At 34.2% G+C, this 19,719-nt stretch overlaps 1 protein-coding gene and 1 long non-coding RNA gene across 16 annotated transcripts; both read right to left on the bottom strand.

The window, feature by feature from the left end:
• Positions 1-5,906: 5,906 nt before the first annotated feature.
• LOC107868096 (fatty acyl-CoA reductase 3) lies at positions 5,907-12,054 on the bottom strand. 15 transcript variants are annotated; one of them, XR_007049985.1, is made up of 4 exons: positions 11,738-11,895; positions 10,130-10,209; positions 8,860-8,979; positions 5,907-7,200 (listed from the first exon to the last, which is right to left on the bottom strand). XR_007049985.1 is itself a non-coding variant. In XM_047403470.1 (3 exons), exons 1-3 carry the CDS (start codon positions 11,791-11,793, stop codon positions 7,068-7,070), a joined length of 309 nt encoding a protein of 102 aa, XP_047259426.1. In that variant the 5' UTR covers positions 11,794-12,028; the 3' UTR covers positions 5,907-7,067. The 15 variants fall into 15 exon arrangements, 2 of the variants coding, with proteins under 2 accessions (XP_047259426.1, XP_016570156.1); XR_007049984.1 differs by having other exon boundaries at positions 8,860-8,993; XR_001673643.2 differs by lacking the exon at positions 5,907-7,200 and adding an exon at positions 8,401-8,777 and having other exon boundaries at positions 11,738-11,894.
• A 4,412-nt stretch (positions 12,055-16,466) lies between these two features.
• On the bottom strand, positions 16,467-17,175 carry LOC124891953. The gene is made up of 2 exons (XR_007049970.1): positions 16,651-17,175; positions 16,467-16,517 (listed from the first exon to the last, which is right to left on the bottom strand). It is a non-coding gene; the product is annotated as an uncharacterized LOC124891953 (long non-coding RNA).
• Between the last annotated feature and the right edge of the window lie 2,544 nt (positions 17,176-19,719).

Below are 19,719 nucleotides of genomic sequence, written 5' to 3' on the forward strand. Positions count from 1 at the left end.
AGTATGTTGAATAGGAAACTCCAAATTGTGAGCTAGTCCATGCTTGCCTAGTATTTGATAAAATACCTTAGTGAGTGAAATGTGCCAAGATAGCAGAAATCCCCAAGTAGGTGTAAAATCGGTCGTGTCTAGTGGTTGTTGAAAAACCCTAGGGAACAAAGGAACAAGTTGAGATATGATGGTTGTAAATTCTCCGATTTTGTGCCCTTTGATTTATGCTAAGCTTTTAATACATGTCAAGTGGTTAGCAAGTAAATAGTGACGTGTTAGTATGAATTTTCCCCCAAATCAAGTGATATCCAAATACATGACAAGACCGATATAGGTATGAAGTACTTGATGTAAGATCTCATTGAATGTGGTATAATCTAATAGCATGTCTTGTCTAGGCTTGTATATGATAATGAATAGAGGTCTATGTTTCCTAAATTCTTAATGTGATGTCCTAAGGATCTTAAGAGGGAAAGTATGTTGTGATGCCCAACTACTTGAAGTGATTCTTTAGCGATTGTGAGAATACATGAATGTTGTAATGATAAATGAATGCTTGTAATGATGAATAAATGATTGTAGTGATGAATGGATGGCTGTGATGATGCATGAATGATTTGTGATGAAGAATGATTATGTCTTACTTTTATGTTGTCGAGTCCTGGGGGTATTTATACCCGAAAATAGAGCTGTTGTCTAGAGCCCGTGTCAGTTTCTCAATAATTCCAATCGAGCCATGATTCTCAGAACTCAGTAAACTATAGAACTCTGTATCCTCAGACAAGTGCGAAGCTTAATAAAGCTAAGTAATCTCAGTTATCTCTGTAATCTCTGTACCGCTAGTAATCTATTCTCAGACCTGTAATCAGCTCATTTGTAGTAGTATTCAAGTCATTCAATCCTAATCTCAGAAAAGATTCAAGTAATCTATTCAAGCTCTGTATCGTCAGTCAGATACCATGATTCGATATCTTTTTCGTCAGATACGGAACCAAGTAATCTCAGCGTAACTCAGTCAGACCTTTTGAGTAATATGATCAGTGTTAGATTTAGTTCAGCCAGTGTTCAGTTGAGAATTCAGTTCTGAATCTTTCAGTTGGGAGTAGAAACTAGCACCTAGCAAGCTCAAGGATGGGATCTCATCTACTAGTAGAGGGTGTGATTCTTAGAAGCAATCCTTGTGCTCCAGAACTATGTAGCCAGCGTAGGTTGAGACATCACACCTATTAGTTGAGGATGGAAGAGAGACATCACACTTGCTAGATGAGGCTAGATGAGGTGGCTTGATCTTCTAGATGAGGGCTCCACCATTTTCGTTTGAGGACCTGCTAGATGAGGGTCACATAGAGTTGTCTTTACCAGTAGCGTGGTAATAACACCCTTCCAATTGGGGCACAGGTTGGACCCCACATGTGGTAGGTCGGGGCATGTCGGTTAAGTGACTACTTCCTACTGTTTTAGTTTCAGATTCAGTCTCAGTTTTAGAATCAGTCTTTAGAAATTAGGACTGTCAGATACAGTCATCTATCATTATGAGGAACTCAAATAGTTCCATTAATTTATGGGCCATCCTATCAGATAGACTTGGTCTCACATACAGTTATTTGATATTATATTCAGAGATATGCTGCCAGGCAGGCTTGATCACAGTATCAGATTTCTATTGAGTATTCTTGTTATCAGATTTAGATATAATCATATTTCTTATCATTGATAAAGCTTCCAAAATCATCTGTTAGAAAGGTTGATCTCTAATCCTATCAGTCGAAAGCAGTAAGTCCAAGAATTTAGTCATTGATGTAAGCACATCCAGATCCTCAGTTATCAGTATTAGATAAGTTAGTGATTTAGTATTTTAGTGTCAGTAGTGAGTTCAGTCTGTAGTAAAGTGGTATCTGAGTTTCAGTATCTAGAGTTGCGATAATTGTGTTCATGTTTTGTGCATTCATGTATGTGTTCTCATGTGGTATTTTCATGATTAATCAGTTTAGATATTGTGCATGCATGAACCTTTGCATTAGCCTACCCCGTCTACATACTTAGTACATTTTTGTACTAACGCATTTGCGCTATGGTATTTTATTTGACACCATAGTTCAGAGGCATAGGATCCAATTTATCCTCAGTAGTTTGGTCCCAGTCAGCAGCAGTAGCAATGAGTCCTCTTCTTTCGAGGATGAGTCTCAGTTTACTACTATTATTTTAGACTTTATTTATTTTCTGTTGACAAAGTTAGTTGGGGACATGTCCCATCAACTCTACAGTTTAGACAGTTAGAGGCATTTCAGACGGATATATTAGTATTCAGTTTTCAATTTTGAGTATGTATAGATGTGTCAAACCTTATGGCAAGTTTCCGCATTTTTTTCGATATTATGCAGTGTACAGGTACAGATATCAGAAAAGGGTTAGCTTGTGGTCCTTTGGGTCCATTAGCATTGTGTGACATCTCAGGATGGGATCTCGGGGCGTTACAGTAGGTATGTTTTATTTTTTAGTTTTTAGTTTTTTACTTCACGTAGTTTTTATTTTCTTGAGTCACAAGTTGATAGGAAGTCTGAATACCGAAAAACCTGAGCTAAGGAGCATGTCGAAGACTGAGTGTAGGGTCCCCGGACCCTCTTGATGTATAAAGATGCTAATAGCTAGGCCTAAAGTCCTCTGAGAGTATTTCTATCTCTACTTTTAAAGTATACTTAGAGGACAAAGTAGAATTTTAAGTGGGGGGTAAGGAAATTCCAAGTTTATAGGGTAAATCTAAAATATTTTAGGTTAGTAATAAGTGAAATATTCTTGTTGGTGCTATATTTGATTGCTTGATGCAAGTATTTTGGTTGTACAAACATGTTGATTGTGTGAATTACTACTTTTAAGGCTCCTAGGCTGATGATTATGACTCTAGCACATGTTGGCTTTAATTTGAAGTCATGCTATTGTTTGGTTAAGAGTCTATAATGATCCTACTTAATATTGAGCATGTTTCATATGTGTATGAGGTATTTGTATATTCCTTTTTTGCATGTGATATCTTGAACTTTCCAGGTTTGTGTGCAAAGTGAAATAAAGAGTGTGGGTTTAGGAGATGATATTGGCATTTCTTTGATAGCCTTGTTTTATACCTTCTTTTTTACCTACCTTTGTGCATAATCCTAGTAAGGCCCATTGAGCCTTTAAATTTTTCTTTGGTAGCCTCATGTGTAGCTTAATCCCTTCTTTGATAGACCTTAACTTGATCCAAATCTCCTAAGAGATTTAGTGTAAAATTAGTGAAGTGAGGAGTATGAAATTAAAGTTGAAGTCCCTAAGTAATAGCTAATGGTGTTCAAAGAATTGTTATGTGTTGTGGTAGGAAGTTGAGTAATAAAAATAATAAAAATGTATTCAAATTGAACGAGTTGTGCATAGTGGTGAAACAAACGAATGAAGTAGACAAAAATGGTGTGATTTGGTTATTAGAGTTGAATTAAATGTAAAAAGTGATGTATTAAAGCACTTAGGGAAGATAGTCACTATTAAGTCAAAATAGTTCCTACCTGTCCTTAGCCTGCATTACAGCCTAAAAAGACCTATTTGATTCTAAGCTTAACATTTTGATATTAGTGGAGTGCTACACTAAGGGCAACTATGGTTCATCTAGTGCAACTTGTGAATTCTTCGTGAGAGTGAGCAAAATTTGATTCTTGTACCCATTTAATTATAAATTGCATTTTTGTGAGTGCTATTGGGTAACTCTCTTAAAGTGAGGGGCATATATTTGATGAATGTGAGTGATTTATAGGATGTCTATGTTTTATCAATATGCATGAGTTTGCCACTTTTTGAGTCAATTCTTGAGGCTAGGATGTTTATAAGTTGTGTTCTTGAACTATCAATTTTGTCCATAACATGCCTAGTATAGAAACTTGCATTCTATGTAGTGATTGTAGTACTAGCTTGAGTGTCTTGCATGTAGAAAAAGTGTAGATCTCTTTAACTTATGATGCCTATATTAAAGAGTTGTTCAAGCACGATTGTTCAAGCACGAACAAGGCTTTATGTGTGGGGTGGTGATGTTGGGTGTATTTATGCACTGTAATGTTACTATTCTAGCTTGTTTAGTCTTATTTTGAGGATAATTCACCTGATTGATAAGTGAATAATGGTATAAAAAAGCATGAAAGTGTTCAAGGATGTAATTATAATGTGTTGAAGTGTTTTCAAACAAGTTTGGGTTCAATTCGATCATTTAGAATCTAGACGAGAAAACTAGTTTTACTAGCTTGAGCTAGGTGTTGTTCTAGTCACTCATGTTGGATTCTAATGTGTTTAAGAAGTTCCTAGTGGTTTTACTGTGTAATTTTGTGTGGAACAACTTGTTTGTAATGTGCAAAGTATAATCGAGTCAAGTCAAGAGCCAAAGCAAAACGTTAGAGATTAAGCGAGCAAACTCGTGTTTCTTGCTCATCGTTGTGAATTTTATGTTGCTTCGAGCTCTAATGCTTGTTTTTTGATGATTTAGGATTCTTCTGGAGTTTATTTTGGTGAATATATGGATTTTGAACAAGCTAGAAATTGAAGGGAAAACAACACCAAAAGCTTGCAAGAAAAGGCAAAGTAACATCACAAGGCATGGGACAAAATGTTGGACGTTGAACACATAGCAAATATTTTGAGTGAAACTTCTAGTAGTTGCAGGTGATTAGAATGTGGTACATTCTCCATGGCAAGCTTCTTTGCCTTGGAGAATTTTGTGAAGTGTAATTCCAATAGGTGCATGCGATATGCACGCGACGCGAGCTTAATTCCTATGTAGCATAGCGTGCGATGCGGGCTCTAATTCAGTGCTGCCAAGGACACACCACCCCCTTTACTCCTATGCTTAAATACCCATGTCACATGGCCTAATCCTATGCGGCTTATTTTTGGTACTCTACTGTAAATACATCACGTACACACATTGTATAGGGAATCTTTGGACGTATTGGAGACTATAGAGGAGGCTTCTGCTATATTATTTAGGTTTTAATATTCTTTAATTCTAGTTTCTTTATGGTTTTGATAATTCATACAATTATTTTGATGATGATTATGGGTATGAGTGGCTAAAAAACTCCCTTTCCGGGGTTAAAACCAAGAACATGACTACTATCGTTGGATTCGCTTATCATATTTGGTTGCTTATTTATTCTTGTTTTACTTATTTTGAGGATTGATCACCCTTAGAATACATATATTGTCATGCTTGTGATCTCGGGAGAGGGAATAGGGAGATAGAATGTGGGGATGGGCAAAGTAGGGTTCTTATTCTTTTATGAAATAAGGAATTCGAATCAGCGTCTAGGACAGGGACATACCTACAAGCCTTACTTGATTCACATGTTGGATGATAACTTAAGCACTTAGTTGGATTATTAAATCCCCGCTCAATGATGTAGTTGTAATGTCCAAGTCAGGTAAATGATTAGAGGTCGAGATACCATGATCATGTGATTAATCCTACGATTCACCAACCAAGGTAAGCGATTTAACAAATGAAGTTCAATAATGTAATATAATTGTTCGAAGTGCTTTAACCCTATGCTTTAATCCATTGATTGTCTCAAGTCGTTTATTTTACACATTGTTTACTTTATTTTAGTTTACAAATATTCAAAACTCTTTTTTGGTTTCTCTTGCATTAATTAATCTATATTGTGAACTAGAATTGAACAATCATTAGTACTAGTCCCTGTGGGATGTATATCCGTTATTTGATTGAAATGGTCTAGCAACTCCTCTCTATTATATGCTTTAGCTTCTCTATAAAAATGGTCACGACCTTTTCATTATGAATGTTATTTCATATATTATCTCCAAGATGCCTCATGCAACAACCAAAGTGAGTTGAAGTATAGCAAATTGAACCCATCTTTGGGATACTTGGATGCTTATATGAAATAAAAAACAAATCTTCGATATCTTTGACGCAACTTCACATTTGCTTAAAAAAATATCCATACGAGGTATCATATTCCTTTTTCGTTACACAAAAAGTGATAGGAAAGATATGAATCACCACATACTACGCCACTGCCACAAGCGAAACTACATTATACTTGTTCCTCAAGAAGGTCCCGTCGATGGTTATGAATTTTCTCAAATGTTGAAAACCAAGAATCCAAGCACCATAGGATACAAAAAAGTACTTGAACCTTTCATTTTCATCAACATGCAACTCCATCTTACTTTCAAGATTTGTGGACTCAATCATGTAATTGTAGGCATCGAGGACTGCATACCCGTGCTCGTGTGTCCCCCAACAAAGTCCTTGGTAATCCCCATGACCATATATATCTTTCAATAGCTGACCGTGACACCTAATTCCGTAAGGAGTTGATTGGTCATATCACTTGTACAAGGGCCTTTTCCATTGGGGAATCTATTCTTAAAATATTGACCGAGGACCTCTACCGTGGTGTGAGGATTTTGTCCCGTAATGTGCTCCAAACCACATGTGTGATACTTATCATAAACATTAATAATGAATCTATCAGAACTTAAGTATTTCACATCCCTCAACCATCACTTGCAGTTCAGATTAGCACAACTGAAGGAAAAGACTTTGCTCGAATTAATCACATTCTTTATTCTGAAATCTTTTTTAAATCAAGAAATAAACAAAGAAGTAGAAAGTTCTTTCTAATCCTTGAATGACATTCCCTTGTAAAAGTCGGTATCGTCGTCTTGACGGTTGCTAGACTGTGTCGATTGAGAAGAACTGCCCATCGTATTGCTCACAGCAATGGGCATAAGTGTTTGATCATCATTTGGTATATTCATGTCCGAATCGTCCAACTTATCATTAAAGATGTCATGTTCTTCTTCTACATTTTGGTTCTCATTCTCTCTCAATTTTTCATCCACGTACACCTTTAACACCATCCTAGCTGAATCACTAAGATAAGCACGCAACCAAACCTGATCGGTCATCTTGAAAGGTAGTACGCTCTGATTTTCAAAGGAACCATAGATGTAGCTAATGACGAGTTCTTATGGTTGACAATTTAGTCCACAATAGCTTATGATTAAGTTCACAAAATCATCATACAAACATCACTTTAAACTGTCATAGCTATCGCCTCTAGCATTTCACCCTTCTTCCAATGCCATACATATCGATTGTTCTTCTCGATCCATTGACCATGACAATCCATCCCTATTATTATTGATCCCTCCATTCGTGGTACCTTACTAAAGTCATTTGTAAGAAAAAGTTAATAATGACATCATAATTAAATTAATATTGATTTCATAGTGTTGTAACATGAACCCCAACAAATGAGTAATCTATTGCAACAGGTGAAAAATATGTTGCAACAGGTCAGTGATCAGTTGCAATAGATGACTCACCTGTTGGGATTCATGTTACGGTCCTGAAGCTCATTCCAACAGATGAGTCATATGTTGTAACAAGTGAATCATATGTAGCAACAGACTATCCATCTGTTGCAACAGATAAAACGTCTTTTTGGATAGATGTTACAATACTAAAAAATTGGTCAAGTAGCAGCAATAGCGGTAACAACAACAACAAAAATGGTCAATAAGAAGAAGATAATAATAATGAAGAAGATGATAATGAAGCAGAATGCGATGAATAAAGCAAAAGCAACAATGAACAACAAAAATCGCGAGAAGAGAGAAAACAACAATGAATGAGAAGATAGAGAAATACACCTTTTTTCCTCCGTTTCCTGTTATATTAGATTAACTTTGGATCAAGTGTAAATTAAAAAACTTGTGAGATATTCTCAAACTTTCCCAACTTTCTTAATTCATAATAAGTAATTGTCACCTACACTCAATTATTAAAACTTGAGTCACCTATACCCCATTTTGAAACTCTTTTGTCACTTTTAGCTCAATTACCCGAGAAGGATGACATTTATTCTCAAATCATAATTTCTCATTGATAAAAAAGAAATCTCATTGATCTTAGCTACGAAACCACCTAAAGCCTAGTTCTTTACTACTTCTTAAAATTTTTTTAATATAGATAGCTTAATTATTGAGACCATTTTTTAACCAAACCAGTAAATCTTAGTCTCATTTATGATTGATGTTCCCACTTTCCTATTAAATTATTTTTAGTTCGATCCTGTAGCATGTCATGTAATATAGTCACAAAATATGAGATAAAATTTTAAATGTTTTTCAATCTCGAAATGGTAGATTAAATTAGGCTTTCCAACAAAAATTATTGAGACTATATTTCTCAGGTTTTAAATTTATTTCTGTCAATTCAGATGAAACTTTATGAGTATTTTGGAAGATATATATGTATATATATAATATATATATATATATAGAGAAACACACACACACTAGGTAGCACAGTCCGCGCCAGCGCAGGCTCAACAATGAAACTGTTCGCATATTGTATGGAAAAAATTAGAAAAAATTATACATATCATAGTAAACACAAGTATGCAGTTATTATTGATTCTCTATCACCCATTGCAACATTCATCTTTCCTTTACCGTAATTAAAAATGAAGGTATCCACTGTTCCGTGGTAAGCAAGAAACAGACATATTATTAGTTTACTAATAAGACATAATTCTTTAGTTTTCATGTGTGCATGCATAAATCGAGTATAGTTATTACTTTAATCCTTCAATCCATTCAAGGAATGGTTCCTTATAAGTGTTCGATATAATTGTTGGCCTTAGGATTATGAATTGAACATCCTCCTTGAGGTGTCCCAAGAACATCTCTCCCTTGCTTTTCTGAATGAGTATGTGTTTGTCCATTCATGTATCCTTGCCCTAAAGAATCATAATTATAGCGGTGCAAATATGACACAATACTTATACCAATGAAAAATGATTGATTTTCTGAGTCGTGTACCTCCGAATACCTAGAACTCTCATAGCTACTTTTTTCTCTGCATCTATGTCTAAGCGAGCACCTCCATTAAGTGTCTCGCCATAGTTCAATGTCTTCTGTAGTATCAGTTCTGTCTTTTCTCTACAAACATAAGGCTGAAAAGAATCAATATTTACAATAAAGTTAATATATATGCCAAAGAAGTCACATGATAATAAAATATGGTTAAGTACATATGATGGAGTTGACTTGTGCTTATATGGAGAATCATCTTTAATTTTGAATACTACTCGAAGAATTTTACAACATGCATTGCACCCAATACATTCACACCTATAGCAGTATCGTATCATCACAAACATGGAATAAATTTTTCCGTTCTAATTTAGAAAAGAATTTCATTCTATATCTGCCTTTCATCAAATCTAGTTGTTGTAGTTGAGTTTAAAATTATGTCAACTTCTGCATATCTTATCTTTCAGCTCAGACTTTATCCTCAAACTATATCGAGTTTAAAAATGGTAAGAGTCACCTTTAGCAGAGAGCTGGTACAGAGCTTTATTTCAAGGGAACTTCAAGATTGACTAAAGACTTTGGGTTTGAGAGTTGAACAGAGTTGGCTTTTTCAGAGAAGGCGCTTTATTTAAAGTGAATTTTTCGGACACAAATTTGAATTAGTCAAAAATAAAGTTGAGTATCACACAACAAATGAAAAAAAAGTAGAAACACACCAAATAAACACACCATGTAAACAAGAGATCAAGAAAGACTTACACAAGAGCTTTCATATCAGTTAGTTAGCAATTTCACTTTCAAATTATTCCCTGATAAACTAGAAAGTTTCAGTTTGCAGTTTCAACAAAAAGAACTGCAAATTTAATAATGTGTTTGTTTTCCTTAGTAAAATAGTGTTCTTTTCTCCTAATGATATCCAAACCTGTACAGATGAAACTGCATCGGTCCTATATTTTCTTAAGTGATTTTTCTACTTTCTGATTTTTTAATTATCAATTAGGACTAATGCTCTATGGAGAGCAACAAAAGATCCCCTCCTTGTGCTTTAGGTTCTCACAGTAACAACAACGAATGCGTGAAACTATTAGCAGAAGTAGAAAATTTTGACTGTCAAAATGCCCAAGATATAAAAGAGATAAAGAGAATGAGGGAAGAATAGATGATGTGAGTGATGTCGAAGAGAAGATAGGGAAAAGCATGAGGAGAATTCAAATAAAAAAAACAAAAAATGAAGAACAACGGAGTTAAAAAAAATATCTATTAGATACATATATACCTTTCAGCTTGGAGAGATGTTTCTTCACTTTACCAGCATAACCTTGACAATAAAGTGACACGCTCATAACAACAACCTGCCTAAATAAATATACATATGCCACCACCATAAACACTATTAGATGTTTTTCTCAATTAGTAATTATAAAATGCTTTTAACATTAGATTTTAAAGAAATTATAACCTGAAAGGATAGTGAAGGAACAATTTTGGAGCAATTCTTTTTACCTCTCTTAAAAATTGTCAAAACAGAAGAATTAACAACAACAACAATATTTCTTGATCTCCTACTAATAGGCACAGAGTCAAGTCTACAAGCTACATCCCCTAACCTAGAACTACATTTGTTGATCAATTTAGCATGTTCTTCCATCGGCATTCTACGCCGCGCCACAGGCACAACAACTTTCCTTGAATCACAACTCAAGCACACTGCAATTGATACCTCAGAATGACACAAAAATCCTCTCATCTTCATGCCCCCTCCTAATTTATTGTAAATTTATTTTCCTTAAATTTCTTTCGTATAAAATATGTATTTCTTGGAGGGACAAAGATATATGCTACCATATAAAAGATTGACGAAATGCAACGAAGATAGTGGATTAATTAGAAATAACTAATTTTTAAAAATAATTAAAGCAGTTGGAACACAAACTCAGCCTCTTTGTTGTTTTTACTGTAAATCGGTAACTCTTTTAAAGAGAGATTTGAGAGGATTTGATGAAAATAATGAAAACAGGTAACCTTTAGTATAAAGATAGAGTAAATATATTTACAATAAAGCTTTTTGAATGATCTCATAACTGTTTTTATCTCCATCAATACATTGACAATTATTTGCCTAGATGTCCCTAATCAAAGAATAAGGTTATTTGCCAAGAAGTCTGAAATTTTTTATTTTTCAGCTTGTTTGCATGGGCAATGACTGTCCAAACCTTGTTTCTATATTAGTAGCTTGCTAGCCTTTAACCATTATTTTTTGCGTTCTAAGATATGACCCCTCCTTTTTAGGTTTAAGATGTTTTTTTTATTTGTAGCCTAAGTTGTAGTCTCTGTAGTTTTTACCTATTGTTTCTGCAGTTCCTTAGCTGCATTTTTTTTCACAATCTAAGAGGCAGTTTGGCTGAGTTTTAGCTGCATATTCTTCAGTTTTTAGTTATCTGTGTAACCATCTAGAATTGATAAAAGGGATAGACAACACAATTGTTGATTTGAGTCATCTCAACTGTTAGAAGTTTGTTATGCCAAATCGCACTAAGGAAAACCATCAATAATTAAATCACAAAACAACATGAAGAGTAATTATCGAACACAAAATCAGTAAGACAATAGGCCAAATCTCACTAAGGCAAACCATCAAACAGATGAAGAGCAATCAAAATAAAACTATGAAACACAAAATTAGAGTAATTATCACTGAAGAAAACTCACAGATGGCAAATCAAAAGATGAAGAAGGTATCTTCCCGTACTAAACATAAAAGTTTGAACAAAAATAGCATATCGTGAAGCATCGACACCCATACATGAGAATATATTGAAATACTTTCATCTAACGCTTGACACTTGGAAGTTTTGAATGGAAAGATGGAAGACACTTGACTTACGTTCGACAGAGAAGCAACACAAAAAGTTGAAAATGCCCTTGTGAGAAAGCAGGCATGACGATGAGGAGGTGGCTGCTTCTTCACAATTCTATATATGTATAATCTATCTATCTATTATCTCTCTCTATATCTCTCTCTCTCTCTATATATATCTATATGTCTGTCTATCTATCTTTCTATATATATAGCATACTCATAAAGATAATATAAGAAATAAAATATCAATTAAATAAATAAAAATATTCAAGATTGATGTCTATTTTAAAAGTCTGTTTATAGATCGATCTAACAATATATGAATTGGCCTATTATATCTCTTGGAAATACAAACCAACTAATAGATTAGTAGGTTAATTTAAGAATTTAGTAAATAAAATATTTAGCATCTTAAATGATTTTATAATAAAAACGATAATTGATTAAGTGGACCAATTAATTATTTGTCATTTAAATATTGACAAATTTTTATTTGGTCGGACCAATATATTTATTATCTATCACTTAATTTATTATAGTATCACTTAATTTATTATAGAAAAAACTATGATTTTTTTTATCTCACTGATCAAATATCAAAATTTAAATTAAAAAGCCAAAAGGATTTAGGTGTGCCAAATTCTTTTTGAGCTCTTCGCTAATATTATTAAGATTCACTTGCATAATAACTGATGCCAAAAAAATGGAAACAACGACACTATCCATCTCACTCTTACAAAGAAAGAGAAGAAGAAAAAGAAATATCCATCTTGAGCTGAATTGGTTGGGCCTTGTACACTTGGACCAACCTCTGACCCACATATGCAATGTTCGAGACTTATACACTTGACCACAATTATTTTTGATTCCTAACTACTGGAAGGAATCATATTTAGGTGTAAATAGGACTCTTCATAAAAATAATTTAGTTTTCATTTATGTTTAGAGTTTTCTTGTAATTATCTTGTAGAATTTGTATTTATCATTAGGAATTCTTCTTGTATAAATACATAGCTGTCCTGTACAATTGAAACATAAAGAAATATGAAGAAAAATTTTACATCTTTTCTCATTAAGTTTTCTCATGGTATTAGAGAACTCATAGAAGCATATTTTTACATCGCTTTTCCTTTGTTTTTGCCTCTTTTTCTCTCTTTTCCATTTCTCCCATTCTTTCCTTTTGATCCTTGCTAAATCATGACTAACACTACTGTCGATTCTACTGTAATAGGAGATATTGCAGGAGGAAGTTCAACTACTACTGCTTCCTTACAAATATATCCTTGTCACCTATATTTCCTGTCTTTTTCTAATAATCCAGGAATGGGTCAATTAAATGTCATATTTGATGGAACTTTTTATGAAATTGGTGTAGAGGTGTTCTCATATCACTATTAGCAAAGAACAAACTTGGATTCATAGATAGAACTTTCAAATATCCTACCGAAGGCTCACCATTGCTCGACCAGTGAAATGGATACAACGACATGGTCACTGCTTGGCTGCTAAACTCCCCAGTAAGGAAATCTCCAAGAGTGTGTTCTACTCTCAAACAGCCAGGGAACTTTAGATTGAACTTGAGGAGCGATATGGACAAGCAAATGGAGCAAGGCTCTTCTAGCTATGAAGAGAACTCAACACCATCAGTCAAGGTACTAATGATGTGGCAAGTTACTTTACAAAGCTTAAGAGAATTTGGGACCAATTGAAACTTCTCAACACTTTTATGATGTGTAAATGTTCTTGTAATTGTGGAGCTAAGGCTAAAAATATTAAAATGAATGAGAATTAGAAGTTAATACAATTTAATGGTTCTTAATGATGCTTTTACTGGGGTGAGGGGACACATATTGACAATGAAGCCACTTCCCAACACTGCACAAGCTTATTCTATAAACTAGCATGAAGAATCTCAAAAGAAAGTTCATTCTAACAACTCTGTTACTATTGACTAATCTTTTCTTATGATCTTTGGACAAAAATGGACTCCAACTAAGATTTCAGGAGATTACAAGGGAACTAAACCAACTGGGAGCTTTGAAATTAAGGAATATGAACTATTTTGCAAATACTACAAAAAATCCGGGCTTATGAAAGAAGATTGCTATAAACTTGTTGGTTAAGATTGCTATAAACTTGTTGGTTATCCTGCCTATTTTAAGTTAAACAAATCAAGAAAGGGAAATTTTAGGAACCATCAAGCTAATATAGTTGTTGATCAAGTCCTCAACAAGGAGGGATCACCCACTGACCTTGTCAGTAGCCATGGATTCTCTAATAAACAATGTGAGAAATTGATTCAAATGTTCAAGTCTGTCCAAACAGGTTTTACAACAGAAAAATCAGAGGCCACTGTTAATGTAAATCTAGCTAGTACGCATTATGGGTATCATGTTTTTACCTCATCTTTTTCTAAAATTACTCATCATTCTTGAATCATAGATTCTGGAGCATCATAACACATAACTTTTGACAAATCCTTACTGCACAATGTTTTATTCCTTTCCTATCCAGTTTCAGTCACTCTATCAAATTCCTTCAAGGTGAAAGTTTATTATGTGGGAAGTTTATATCTTACTCCTGAATTTGAGCTTCATAATGTGCTATACGTCCCCATTTTCAAACATAATTTACTATCAGTTTCACTATTGAGTGCTCAATTTAACTGTGATAAAATATTTTCTAAATCTGCTTGTACCATACAGGCCCTTTTTTTTTTGAAGAGGAACCTGGATCTTAGTAATGTAGTGGCAGGACACTATGTGATGAAGGATACTCACCCCCTATGAAGCCCATTCCTTAGAATTCTTTAGTTCCGATTTCTTTGCGTTTAAGTCTAGAATCTCTATCAAATTCTTTTTTTATTAGTCAAACCATCCAAAGGATTATTCTGTTTGCCTTTTGAGCAATATATGTACTGAATCTCTTAGTAATCTGAATAATAAAGTTATTCCAATGTTTTCAGTATCTACTACAACTATTTTATGGACCCTTTCATACAATGAAGCACATAAAATAGCTGAATTTGAATCAAAGTGACAAAAATAGAGTTACCTTGCTCTATTTCTTCTATGGCAAGACAAACCAAACCACATTTTACCAAAAGCTCTATTAGCTCAAAGCAATGTTTTGATTTAATTCACATTAACACATAGGGATCCTATAAGACTCTTACCTATAAGGGAGAAAGATATTTCTTGACCATAATGGATGATTTTTCTAGATATACATGGACTTTTCTTCTGTCGACCCAGTCTAGTGCATTTTCTACTTTGCAAAACTTCTTCTCTCTTGTTGAAAGATAATTTTTCACTAATGTTAAGGTTATAAGATCAGATAATGCCTTTTAATAAGGGACAAGTCATGATCGAAAAGAATTTTTTCAATCCAAGGGAATTTTGCATCAAACTACATGTGTAGAAACGCCACAACAAAATGGTATAGCTGAGAAGAAACATAGACACCTCTTAAAAATATGTAGAGCTCTATTGTTTCATTCAAATGCTCCTAAAAGATTTTGGGGAGATTGTTTGTTTACGGCGACTTATTTAATCAACAAATTCCTATCTCATGTCCTTAAATAAAAATCTCCATATCATGTTTTATTTGGGACTACCCCTAATTATCATTCTCTAAAACCCTTTGAATGTCTTTGTTTTGTTTTAACTCTTTCCAGAAATTGGGATAAACTTATCCCGAGAGCTTTACCAAGAATATTTTTAGGGTACCCCTTTGGAAAAAAAGTCTACAAGGTTCTACTCCTACAAAACAATCAAATTTCTATTTGTAGAAATATTTCAATGAAGATATTTTTCCTTTTTTTCTTCTCCAGTCGCATGACCAAACTATTTCCACAGTAGTTTTGCACCCTAGATACTGATGGGGTGTTGTTTCCTAAAATCACTCTCATTTTTCTAATAATGCTGCTTCATTACAGTCTACTCTACATACTCATTCACCAGATTCTCTCCTTATTGCCTCTTCGGTAAATCCTCCAGTAATAGCATCTCCTTCGGAACAGATTAACTTGTTACGTCAATTACAAAGGGTTTCTCAACAACAAAGGTATTTATCAGATTATATTTATGGAAGTTTCTACCCTCTGATTTCTCCTAACTCTCCTTTTTTTCTTTACATTGCTCCTCTTTTACAATGTTGACTCAATCTAATCAGAATTTGGTTTCTTTCATTTATCAAATATCCGAGCCTTCATCCTATTCTCAAGCTGTGATGCATCATGGTTGGAAAACTGCTGTGGCTAATGAATTTGATGCTTTATATTCTAACTACGCTTGGGACATTGTCGAGTTACCACAAAGAATAAAAGCACTGCCTTGAAAATAGGCATACAAAGTAAAGTTGAAATCAGATGGTCCTTTGGAATGATTGAAGACACGATTGGTAATTCGTGGAGATATACAAAGAGAATGAATAAATTATACAAAGACCTTTTACCCTATAGTAAAAATCATTACAATCAGGTGCATTTTATCAATTACAATAAAAAAGGACTGGAAAATTTACCAGTTTGACGTGAACAATGCGTTTCTTCATGGTGACCTTGGAGAAGAGGTATATATGAAATTTCCTTCGGGTTTGACACCTCATTCTTTCAACCATGTGTGTCGACTTTGTAAATCATTGTATGGGCTAAAGCAGGCTTCTTTCCAATGGTATGCTCGATTATCTTCTTCCTTGACCACTTGAGGCTTTCATTGTTCCCTCAATGACTACTCTCTTTTCTTCAAAATCATTTGTAACTTGGTCACTATTTTGTCTGTATATGTCGATGACATATTAATTACTGGAAACAATACAATGAAAATATATGAGATTAAGTGTTTCTTATTTTTTGACTTTAAGATAAAGGATTTGGGAGAAGCTTATTATTTACTAAGAATGAAATTGGTACGAGAAAATCGGGGGATGATTATTACCCAGAGAAAATTCACATTAGAGATCCTCACTGAGTTTGATTGCTTTGATTATCGGGTTGTGTTTACTCCTTTGCATCCAACTCTTAAGCTTTCTTCCACCTCTGGTGAACCCATCACATAGCCTACCTTTTATAGATGAATCTTGGGAAAAATAAATTTTCTAACTAGCACCAAGCCTGACCTTGCTTATACTGTCCAACATCTTAGTCAGTATAAGCAAAATCCTTGTTCTGGTCACCTTTAATCTGCTTATTGTGCCTTACAGTACCTAAGTAAATATCTAGGTTTAGGGCTTTTCTTATTGCCAGATCTTTCTTTCCAAATTCAAAACTTTTGCGACTCTGATTGGATGGCATATTCTAATTCATGATGATCTGTTAGTTGGTTCTTCTTAAGTCTTGGGGGATGCTCAATAGCTTGGAGATCCAAAAAATAGTCGATTATTGCTCTTTCTTCAACTGAGGCAGAGTACCGCTCTATGTGTCGTCTTATTGCCGAGATTACTTGGGTTGTTCGACTTCTTCAGGATTTGACTATCACTCCATTTTTTATAGTACCTATTAGTTGTAACAGTTAGGCGGTGTCACGACCTGAATCAGGGTTTGACTGTGAAGGGTATCTCAAATCCCACGTGAACCAGAGATCACTCCCTGCTTTTAACAAAACCAAACACAACATCCCCAATGTCGGATAAATTTCGAACATATAACGAGATATCATGAAACAAGCTTAAAGAAAGTCAAAACATGTCTGCAACTAATGACCGATGACCAGCCAAACAACCGACCAACATCACCCAATATCCATAGTAATCCAAACAAAGCCTTTTAAAAAAAGAACCAAAACCAGTATTGGTCGAAAATGTCCCCAACTCTAACTTATGATACGGAGAATAAAAATGATAATGTTACTGATAATGAAAGATTTGTTAACTCAAATCTAAGAATGAAAGCTGGTGAAATGACTAAGACTTCCAAGGGATTAAAGCTCACCACTTCACCACAACACAACAAAGCGAGTCGTCCAACCTAACTCTACGCATTAAAAGTAGAAGTAGCTCCAGTGCCTGCATCGAGTAGGGAAACAATGTTTGGAGATGGTTAGTGGGGTGAACACTAGTATGTAACTCAGGGATAAGGATAATATAATTTCATGGTCAATAGTTCAAAATCAATGCACATAATCAAATGCATATACATATATACATATATATATATATATCACATGCCGAGATAGGGAACAACGTTTAACCAATGCACTAGATACCCAACGATTTGCACCCAATGACTCATAATAAGTCCTTACGACTCTGGTGAGCCACTCGTACTTAAAGCAGAACTTTTCTGCTTACTTTGTGTTTTGGTTATGATTGGTTCCCTAGTACCCGTCAAGACTCCCTGCGACTCATATCTCTAAGTTGTACTCAGGACAACAACTCAAGAGCCATTCACTGAACGCCTTACGACTGAGGTCACATGACCCTTCAAGACATTCTATGACTCATATGTGTAAGTCGTAGTCAAGACAGTGAGGATACAATTTCAAAAAAATTTTAAGGACCAAAAATCAAGGGTGTTACAAGCGGTAATTCACATTACCAAATATCCTATTTTTCATAAATGAACAAAGCACATTGAACTTGATTGTCATTTTATTTGTAAGAAACTTTATTATGGTTTGATTTTTTTAATCATTTGTCCCTTCTTCTTCTTCTTCTTCCTCTTCTTCTCAATTAGCCGACTTATTCACCAAGGCTCTGGCAGGTCCTCTTCATCATTTTTAGTTGAACAAGTTGAGTGTCCGACCTCTGGCCATCAACTTGAGTGGGGTGTTACTGGAAAAAATGAAAACATCGACACTATCCATCTCACTCTTACAAAGACAGAGAAGAAGAAAAAGAAAGACCCATCACACTTGGACCAATCTCTGACCCACATAGGCAATGTTTGAGACTTACACACTTGGCCAAATTGTTTCTGAGTTTTGACTACCAGAGGAAATCATATTTAGGTGTAAATAAGACTCTTCATAAAAATAATTTACCTTGCATTTATCTTGAGAGTTTTTTAGTAATTATCTTGTAGAGTATGTATTTATCATTAGGAATTCTTCTTGTATAAATATGTAGCTATTCTGTACAGTTGAAACATAAAGAAATACGAAGGAAAATTTCTACATCTTCTCTCTTTAAGTTTTCTCAATAAATATATCACAAAGAACAATTAAAAATTATCATTAAATAATAATTAAAAAACAGTAGTCATAAAGAGAAAAATAATCATTTAACTAAAATTCTATAAAAATTCTAATTACATATCTATGATCATAGGCTTTTTTCTTTGGAAAAGAAGATTCGTACAAGAATTAGCGTGAAAAACTTACAACATAGAAAGAGTGAAGAATGAGGAGAATGTTTAGAAATAAAATACAAAGTTTCAATCAAGAGAAAATTAGAGAAACAACGAATTTTTAGTTAGAATTAATTTTTTTTTAAAAAAAGAGTTGATATTTTTATCTATTAGAACGGAAACAAGAAAATGAAATTAAAAATTTAGAGAATTTTAAAATTTAAAGAAAGATAGTGATAACTCCATTGAAGAAGCTTTCCAAGCTAGTAGAACTAAACAACAATTACAAAATTTATAGTAGGAGAAAAAGGGAGAGGAGAATCAATTAGCTAGAGACCAGAAACATATCACATTTAAAAGAAATCTCAATTGAAATATTTGTTACATCTCATTAGCTTATTGTAATGCCCCGAAATATCATCCCGAGATGCCACACGGTGCCCAAGGCTACACGTAGCCTCAAGCTAACCCTTTAAGCCAAAACACTACCCTTAGGTTCCAATACAACAACATACACACTACGCTAAGGATATATATATATAAGTACATATCATATTACATCGCACATGGCACGGAATATCGTTAGACTGTACATATATGTAATGTCTATAAACAAACTAACCCAACAATACACTAGTCTGACATAGCCTCTATACAGAAAAATCAATAAGCCATTGGGACAAACCCCCAAATGACTCAACAGACCAAAGGAATCACAAAA

The sequence above is a fragment of the Capsicum annuum genome, unplaced genomic scaffold (genome assembly GCF_002878395.1).
Source record: "Capsicum annuum cultivar UCD-10X-F1 unplaced genomic scaffold, UCD10Xv1.1 ctg4263, whole genome shotgun sequence".
NCBI classification, from domain to species: domain Eukaryota; kingdom Viridiplantae; phylum Streptophyta; class Magnoliopsida; order Solanales; family Solanaceae; genus Capsicum; species Capsicum annuum.